The following is a 9,738-nucleotide window of genomic DNA, read 5'->3' as shown; positions in this document are numbered from 1 at the left end:
GGATCTTACTGGATTATTTCTGAAAACTGCATGTGACTCCACACTTAAACAAATAGCAGCGGCATCAACTACCATTTATTCACTCAACAAAATTTCTGTTGAACATCTTCTCTGCTGGGGACACAGCAAACCACACAGACAAAACCCTGCCCTCATGGAGCTGGCTCTCTACTGGGGGTTGCCTCATCCAAAACTTCACTGGATCAGGCTGTTTATAATTCAAGTTATAAAATACATGCTGATTATGGAAATGTTGATTACAAATTCTGGTTCCCCACAAGATAGGTCTGATCAGGTTTCCTGGGTTACATGACAAGGCTCGTCGTATTTGTGAAGACCAAGCCTTTTCCCACGTGGTAAATAAGTGAGTCAGCTCCACTCTGATGTTTAAAATACCTGTAAAAGGTAAAAACTGCTCTATTCAACCCATGCTTGGAAGGTCTAATCCCCTTCTCTTTCGTGCTTCTTTGCAACAGGCCAGTGAGAGCGTCCAAGTAGAAAGCTGCGGACACAGTAGGTTGTCACGGAGATGATGAGACTGTGATTGATGAATCGCAAATCCCAGCCAGTTGCTCCCAAAGAGGGAGGCTCCTCCCAGCCCTTGAAGCGCCCTCCAGATCGAAGACAACCGGGAGGAAGATGCAGCCAGCAGACAGAACGCGGCAGCCTCTGAAGCGCTGAGGCCCCTTCCTCTCCTTTCTGACCCAGCTCCAGGATTTCCTCCATAATGGCCTGTAACCGCTCTTCCATCGAGACCTACGAATACCTGCTGCCCAACGGGAGCCACGTGGCAGACTCCCGGGCACCCCCAACACCTGCGCCCCTCAGGATGTCCCTGGCGGTCCTCATGACGCTGATGATCTTGGTGGGGTTCCTTGGCAATGCCGTGGTCTGCATCATCGTGTACCAGAGGCCGGCCATGCGCTCTGCCATCACCCTGCTGCTGGCCACGCTAGCCTTCTCGGACATCATACTGTCCTTGTGCTGCATGCCCTTCACCGTCGTAACCATCATCACCGTCTGCTGGCACTTCGTGGACTCCTTCTGCAGTCTCTCGGCCGCGCTCTACTGGTTCTTCATCCTGGAGGGCGTGTTCATCCTACTCATCATCAGCGTGGACCGCTTCCTCATCATCGTCCAACACCAGGAAAGGCTGAACCCACGCAGGGCCAAGGTGGTCACTGCCGTGTCCTGGGCGCTGTACTTCTGTGTCTCAGCCCCATTGCTGGGTGGCTGGCCGCTGGTGGAGGTGCCTGCGCGGGCCCCACAATGCATGCTGGGCTACACCGAGTTGCTGGCCGGCTGCGCCAAAGTGCTGACGCTGGTGGGGGCCGCCTTCTTTGCGACCTTCGCCATGATGCTCAGCTCCTACCTGGGCATACTGCACACAGTGCGCAAGAATGCCGTGCGCGTGCACAACCAGTCCGACAGCCTGGACCTGCAGCTGCCGACCCGCACCAGCCTACGGCGGCTCCAGCAGCAGCAGCAGATCAGCCTGGACCTGAGCTTCAAAACCAAGGCCTTCACCACCATCCTGATCCTCTTCATGGGCTTCTCGCTGTGCTGGCTGCCGCACTCCGTCTATAGCCTGCTGTCCGTGTTCAGCCGGAGGTTCTACTGCAGACTCTCGTTCTACACCACCAGCTTCTGCGTCCTAGAGCTCAGCTACCTCAAGTCTGTCTTCAACCCCATCGTCTACTGCTGGCGAATCAAGAAGTTCTGCAAGGCCTGTCTGGAGCTGCTGCCCCAGACCGTCCTGATCTTCCCCAAAGTGCCTGAGCAGATCCAGAGGAGAATCCAGCCGAGCACCGTCTACGCATACACTGAAAACCAGTACCCTGTGTAGGGGAGGGGCGGTTAGCCCCCCCACAGCCCCCCCACACCCCCACTCGGCTTCCTGAGACTTCCATGCAGTCAGCACTTGGTGGGGCCTCTTAAGTACAAACGGACTTATTTGTTACCAGGTGAGCTGCTGCTCCCAAGTTTGCACCATTAATTATTTTTGTTTCTCGCTGAGGGTCTGATGGAAACTGGACAGTCAAGACAAAAAGGGAAAGGAGTGGGTGATGAAGGAGTTGGGCCAAACCTTAGGGAGGCGAGGGGAACAAGGAGGGAGGTTGGCTGCGGGGCAGGAGGAAGGCTCTGTCTAAAGAGTTCTCTCAAGACCTGCCTCAGAGACACCCATGGTGCCATGTTCTGACTTAAGAAACCCAAGTAGGTTCATCGCTAGGTCATCAGTCACTACTGGGCGCCAGCATTCTTCAGAGGTGTTTGTGTCTGTGGCATATGTTGTGGAAACTTGCAAGGTTCTTTACATTGGTCAGATGTGCATTTCGGACGATGCCAAATCACCCTTTCTATAAACCAAAGTCACACGGGAAGCAGAGGACCCCCTGGGCTTCTCAGCTCCCCATGTGACACATGGGAGGCCTTGGTGGATCGAAGCCCAGAGAATGTTTGGGGGCAGCTCAGCTGAAATGATAAGACCACCCCAGTGCACATCCTTAACCCTCCTCCCTGGACCGGCCCACCCGGCCCCTCGCCCTGAAGCCTGTCACCTCCCTGCCTGCCGTGACAGCTCCCGCCCCTTCTCTCTTTCTCAACTTTGGTCCCCAGGCCCCCCTTCTCCTCATTCCATCTGTCCCCATAAGCAGGAACCACACTCCTTTTCCTGTGATTCATCTTTTCAGCAAGTACTTGTAGCGACTTGCTTTCAGTCTCAGAAGTGGTCTGGGGCTTTGTTTACATGTTTCTCTCCACACCCTGTGGCTGACACATCACCCTGTTGCAGGACGTTTGGCGGGGGCACAACAAGCCCCTACCTCTGCCAACCACTGCTGGGCTGCCCCTATTGACCTCTGTGTTCCTCTACCTCACTCAGGGCTGCAGGAGTCTGACTGCTGCCATCTGGGCCCCCTCCAGGCACCTTGGTCCCCCAGCCCAAGCAGGATTGGGATCCCAGGAAGGCAGCTGCCTAGAGAGGAAGGGACCCTTCAGCTTGTTCTGTACACCCAGCCTCTAACCCAGGCCCCCCTTTACTGCCGGGAGCTTCTGATCCTGAAGGTGACTTTCCTGAGTCCAGGGCATGCAGTTGAGTCCATGGAGCTCTCTTTACAGTCTCAGATTCTCATGAAAGTCCAACAGTGAGGTGGGCTCCCTGCCCACCAGGTTGTTCAGGACTCAGGCTCCACCCATCTCAGTGTGCATTGTCCCCTGGGGCATCGTCCTCATCTTTGTGGTCAGTCCAGGCCACAGCCAGGTCTGTGTCCTGGCTCCTCAGGAGACAAAAGTGTGGAGGAGGGTGGGATAAGGCACATCTACACTCCCCTGGTCTTTCCTGGTCTTCCATGGTCCAGAGCCCAGTCACATGATCACACCAGCTGCAAAGGAGGCTGGGAGATCACAAGGCAGTTTTGGAGTCCTCCCTCTAGCTTATTAGTGCCAGAGACTTACCAGCCCACCAGAGGGCTGGAACTAGCCCCACAACCCCCTGGGCCATGAAGTCAACTGTATCAGGACCTGACTCCACCCTCAGATGGGCTAGCAGCAACACCAGGACACCCGGAGCTATGCAAACAGCCATGCTGGGACTTGGCCCCATGCACAAGCTGGCTGGCAGCCACCACATGAATCAGGGCCTGGCAGCCAACTGGGCCAATGGCCAGCTCCACCTACCAGAGAACCCACAGTAGTCAGTCCTCCCACAAGAGAAGGGCCCATGCAGTTCACATAAGGGACACACCTGGATCATAGCTCTGGTGACCAGAGAGAAGTGTGCTGCTAGGCCACATAAGACATCTCCCACATAAAACCACTTCTCCAAGATCAAGAAACTTAACTGAATTACCTAATACATAGAAATAAACACAGAGAATTAAGCAAAATGAGGAGACAAAGGAATATTTTCCAAAAGGAGGAATAGGACAAAACCTCAGAAGAACTAAAAGAAGTGCAGATAAGCAATTTACTTGATAAAGAGTTCAAGGTAATGATCATAAAGATGCTCGCCAAACCCAAGAGAAGAAAAGATGAACAGAGTGAAAATTTCAACAAAGAGTTAGAAAATTTAAAGAAGAACCAAACAAATCTGATGAATAGAAAAACTGAAATAAAAAATACACTAGAAGGAATCAGCAGTAGATTAGATGATTCAGAAGAACAGATCAGCAAACTTGAAGCATAGTATAAATCACCCATGCTGAATAGAAAAAAAGAAAAAATAATTTTTAAAAGTAAGGATAGTTTAAGGGGCCTCTGGGGCAACACCAAGTGTATTAACATTCACATTATAAAGGTCCCAGAAAGAGAAGAAGTAGAGAAGAGGCAGATAATTTATTTGAAGATATAATAGCTGAAAACTTCCTTAGTCTGGAGAAGAAAACAGAATTCCAGATCCAGGAAGAACAGAGAGTCTCCCTAAAAATGAAACTAAAGAGTTCTACATCAAGACACATCAAAACTAAAATGGCAAAAATTAAAGATAAAGAGAGAATCTTAAAAGCAGCAAGAAAAAACAACTAATTATGTACAAGGGAACTCCCATAAGACTCTCAACTGACTTCTCAGCAGAAACTTTGCAGGCCAGAAGGGAATGATATGATATATTCAAAGTGATGAAAGGAAAACTCCTACAACTAAAAATATTCTACCTAGCAAGGCTATCATTCACATTTGAAAGAGAGAAAATTGTTTTACAGAAAGCAAAAACTAAAAGGCCTCAGCACAGCTAAACCAGCTTTACAGGCAATGTTAAAGGGAATTCTCTAAGCAGAAAAGACCACAGCTAGAAATATAAAAATATGACAGGAACAATAATAGGTAAAGACAAACATACAGTAAACATAGTAGAAGAATGTAGTAAAATTATCTGAATCTACTACCATCTATCAATTATATGTTTTGTGTATTAAAGGGTACACAAAATAAAAAATATGTAAAACATTATGTCAAAAAATTTAACTTTGGGAGAGGGAGAGAAATGCATGGTTGTTAGAATGAACTCAAATTTAAGATTATATCAACTTAAAAGAATCATATATATAGGTATATGTAGATATATATTTGGTATATATGAACCTTATGATAACCACAAACAAAAACCTAGAATAGGTACACACACACACACAAAAAGAGGAAAGAATCTAAACATAACATTAGTCATTAAATTACAAAGGAAGACAACAAAACAAGAAAAAAAGGAATAAAAAGAACTACAAAAACAACCAGAAAACAATTAACAAAATGCTAATAAGTACATACCTATACTTACTTTACAATCTCTTTATTTTTTTTTAATTTTTATTGGTGTATAGTTGATTTACAATGTTGTGTTAGTTTCAGGTGTACAACAAAGTGAATCAGTTATACATATGCATATATCCACTCTTTTTTAGAATCTTTTCCAATACAGGCCATTACATAATATTAAGTAGAGTTCTCTGTGCTATATGGTAGGCCCTTATTAGTTATATATTTTTTGGGGGGGGGGTTCTATGTTTATTTGTTTTATTTATGGCTGTGCTGGGTCTTCATTTCTGCACTAGGGCTTTCTCTAGTTGTGGCAAGCAGGGGCCACTCTTCATCACGGTGCACAGGCCTCTCACTATCGTGGCCTCTCTTGTTGCGGAGCACAGGCTCCAGACGTGCAAGCTCAGTAATTGTGGCTCACGGGCCCAGTTGCTCCGCGGCATGTGGGATCTTCCCAGACCAGGGCTTGAACCCGTGTCCCCTGCATTGGCAGGCAGATTCTCAACCACTGCACCACCAGGGAAGCCCTAGTTATCTATTTCATGTACAGTAGTGTGTATATGTCAACCCTAATCTTCCAATTCATTCCCCACCCCCCTTATCCCCTGGTAACCATAAGTTTGTTTTCTACATCTGCAACTCTATTTCTGTTTTGTAGATAAGTTCATTTGTACCATTTTTTTTAGATTTCTCATATAAGTGATATCATACAATATTTGTCTTTCTCTGTCTGACTTGCTTCACTCAGTATGACAATCTGTAGGTCTATCCATGTTGCTGCAAATGGCATTATTTTATTCTTTTTATGGCTGAGTAATATTCCATTTTATACATATACCACATCGTTTTTATCCATTACTCTGTTGATGGACATTTAGGTTGCTTCCATGTCCTAGCTATTGTAGATACTGATGCAATGAACATTGGGGTGCATGTATCTTTCCGAATTATGGTTTTCTCCAAATATATGTCAAGGAGTGGGATCACTGGATCATATGGTAGCTCTATTTTTATTTTTTTTAGGAACTGTCATACTGTCCTCCATAGTGGCTGTATAATCCCTTTAACTGTCAATGGACTAAATGTTCCAGAAAAAGGAAATAAAGTGACTGAATGAATATTAAAAAAAAAAAGCAAGACCCATAAATATGCTGCCTACAAGACACTCACTTCAGATCCAAAGACACACACAGACTGAAAGTGAGGGGATGGAAAAAGGTATTCCATGCAAACAGAAATGAAAGAAAAGCTGGGGGAGCAATACTTATATCAGACAAAGTAGACTTTAAAACAAAGACTAACAGGAAACAAAGAAGGTCATTACATAATGATAAAGGGATCAAACAAACAAGAAGATATAAGAATTGTAGGCGGGGCCCAGCCAGCTCAGCTGAGAAAGGCAGGTGGGAGCATCTGAGGCCTGGAAACAGCTCACATGGTTTTCTGGGGAGGCTCCTCCTCCTTCTCTGAGATACAGTAGAAATACATCTACACGTGGAACTGCTCCTACAGAACCCCCACTGAACGCTGGCAGAAGACGTCAGACCTCCCAAAAGTCAAGAAGAATTGTAAAAATATATACACCCAACCTAGGAGCAACTAAATACATAAAGCAAATATTAGCAAACATAAAGGGAGAAACTGACAGTAATACAAGAATAGTAGGGGATTTTAATGCCCCACTTACTTCAATGGACAGATTATCCAGATCGAAAATCAATTAGGAAAACACTGGCTTTAAGTCACATATTTTATTAGTTGACATTAATAGGTATATTTGGAACTTTTCATCCAAAAGCAGCAGAATACACATGCTTCTCAAGAGAACATGGAACATTATGCAGGATACATCACATCGCAAAACAAGTCTCAATGAATTTAAGAAGACTGAAAACATGTTAAGCATATTTTCTGATTCAATACATTAAAAGGATTTTACAACATGAGGAAGGTTCAGTATCTCAGTATAAAGAAAACAGTCAGAATGATACACCACATTAATAAATTGAATAATAAAACTCAGATTGTCATCGCGATACCTGCGGAAAAATCTTTTGACAAAATTCACCATCCATATATAATAAAAAACTCTCAACAAAGTGAGTATAGAAGGAACATACCTCAACATAATAAAGACCGTATATGACAAACCTACAGCCAACATCATACTCAACAGTAAATGCTGAATGCATTTCCTCTAAGGTCAGGAAAAAGACAAGGATGCCCACTTTTACCAGTTTTATTCAACATAGTATTGGAAGTCCTAGCCACAGTAATCAGACAAGAGAAAGAAAAAAAAAAAAAATGCACCCAAATTGAAAAGGAAGATGTAAAACAGTCACTATCTGCAGATGACAGGATACTATATGTAGAAACCCTAAAGGTGCCAACAAATAACCATTGGAACTAATAAATAAATTCAGTAAAGTTGTAGTATAAAAAATTCATATACAGAAATATGTTGCAGTTCTATACACTTACAACAGACCATCAGAAGAGAAATTAAGAAAACAATCAAATTTACAGTTGCTTCAAGAAGAATAAAATACCTAGGAATAAATCTAACCAAGGAGGTAAAAGATCTGTACTCAGAAAACTATAAGACATTGATGAAAGAAATTGAAGTTGACACAAACAAATGTGTAGATACACTGTGCGCATGGACTGGAAGAATTAATGTTGTTAAAATGACCTTACTACCTAAGGCAATCTACAGCTTCAATGAAATCCCTATAAAATACCAGTGACTATTATCACAGATCTAGAAAAAATGATCTTAAAATTTGTATGGAAGCACAAAAGAACCCTGAATAGCCAGGAAAATCTTGAGAGAGAGGAACAAATCTGGAGGTATTATGCTTCCTGATTTCAAACTATAATATACAGCTACAGTGATCAAAATAGTATGATACTGACACCAAAAAGACATATGGATCAATGGAACAGAATAGAGATTCCAGAAATAAACACATATTTTATGGTCAATTAATCTATGACAAAGTAGGCAAGAATATACAGGCGGGAAAAGATAGACTCTTCAATAAATGACCCTGGGAATACTGGACAGCTACATGTAAAAGAAACAGACTGGATCACTTTCTCACCCCATAAACTCAAAGTGAATTGAAGACTTAATTGTAAAACCTGAAAACTCCTAGAAGGAAACATAAGCAGTACACTCTTCGACATTTGTTTTAACAATACTTTCTTGGGTCTGTCTCTTCTGGCAAGGAAAGCAAAAGCAAAAATAAACAAATTGGACTTCATCAAACTAAAAAGCTTTCCCACAGTGAAGTAAACTATCAACAAAATGAAAATGCCACCTACTGAATGGGAGAAGACATTTACAAACAATATACCTGATAAGGGGATAATATCCAAAATATAGAAGGGACTCATACAGCTCAAAATCAAAAACCTGATTAAACGGGGTAGAGGACATGAATAGATATGTTTCCAAAGAAGACACACAGATGGCCAACAGACATTTGAAAATATACTCAACTCACTAATCATAAGGGAAATGAAAAACTACAATGTGATACTACCTCTCACCTGTCAGAATGGCTATCATCAAAAAGTCAATAAATAGTGAATGTTGGCAGAATGTGGAGAAAAGGAAGAACCCTCAAGAACTGTTGGTGGGATTGTAATTTGGTTCAACAGCTCTAGAAAACAATATAGATGTTTCTCAAAAAACTAAGAAGAGAACTGCCATATGATCCAGCAATTGCACTTCTGGATATTTACTTGAAAAACAAAAACACTAATTTGAAAAGACATATGCACTCCAATGTTCATTGCAGAATTATTTGCAATATCCAAGATATGTAAGCAACCTTTTTATCCATTGATAGGCAAATGGATGCATACAATGGAATATTACTTAGTTATAAAAAGTATGAAATCCTGCCATTTGCAACAACATGGAGGGACCTAGAGGGTATTAGCCTAAGTGAAATGAGTTGGACAGAGACAGACAAATACTGCATGATCTCACTTATATGTGTGATCTAAAAAACAAAACAAAGAAAGAAAACAAAGTAAAAGAGACTCATAGATACAGAGAACAAATGGGTGATTGCCTGAAGGGAGGGTTTGGGGGTGTAGGCAAAATAGGTGAAGTGTGTTAAGAGGTATAGACCTCCAGTTACATAATAAATAAGTCAGGAGAATATAATATATAGCATAAGGAATAGGTCGATAATATTGTAATAAGTTTTTACAGAGACAGATGGTTACTAGACTTATCATGGTGATCATTTTATAATTTAGGTAAATGTCAAATCATTATGTAGTACACCTAAAACTAACCTAATATTGTATGTCAACTATATTTCAATAATAAAACAAAACAATAATAATGGTAATAGTAAAAGAGTTCCTTCAGCAACTACCTTGGAGCCACACAGACTGGTAACCTTGAGCTATGTGTTAGCCCCTTCGGTCTTGCACATCATCAATCCTGTAGGCTACCGTGTACTACAACGG

At 42.9% G+C, this 9,738-nt stretch overlaps 1 protein-coding gene across 1 annotated transcript; it reads left to right on the top strand.

The window, feature by feature from the left end:
- The first annotated feature begins 727 nt into the window (after positions 1-727).
- LOC118899069 (probable G-protein coupled receptor 45) lies at positions 728-1,846 on the top strand. The gene has a single exon (XM_036860033.1). It carries the CDS (start codon positions 728-730, stop codon positions 1,844-1,846), a length of 1,119 nt encoding a protein of 372 aa, XP_036715928.1.
- The last annotated feature ends 7,892 nt before the right edge of the window (positions 1,847-9,738 follow it).

The sequence above is a fragment of the Balaenoptera musculus genome, chromosome 8 (genome assembly GCF_009873245.2).
Source record: "Balaenoptera musculus isolate JJ_BM4_2016_0621 chromosome 8, mBalMus1.pri.v3, whole genome shotgun sequence".
Taxonomy (NCBI): domain Eukaryota; kingdom Metazoa; phylum Chordata; class Mammalia; order Artiodactyla; family Balaenopteridae; genus Balaenoptera; species Balaenoptera musculus.
Note: the sequence above shows the minus strand (reverse complement) of the source record. Positions and strands in the feature narration are given on the sequence as shown.

Bases quoted from the DNA above. Each gene is read 5' to 3' on its own strand.
- LOC118899069 (XM_036860033.1), top strand. From the start codon at position 728: ATGGCCTGTAACCGCTCTTCCATCGAGACCTACGAATACCTGCTGCCC.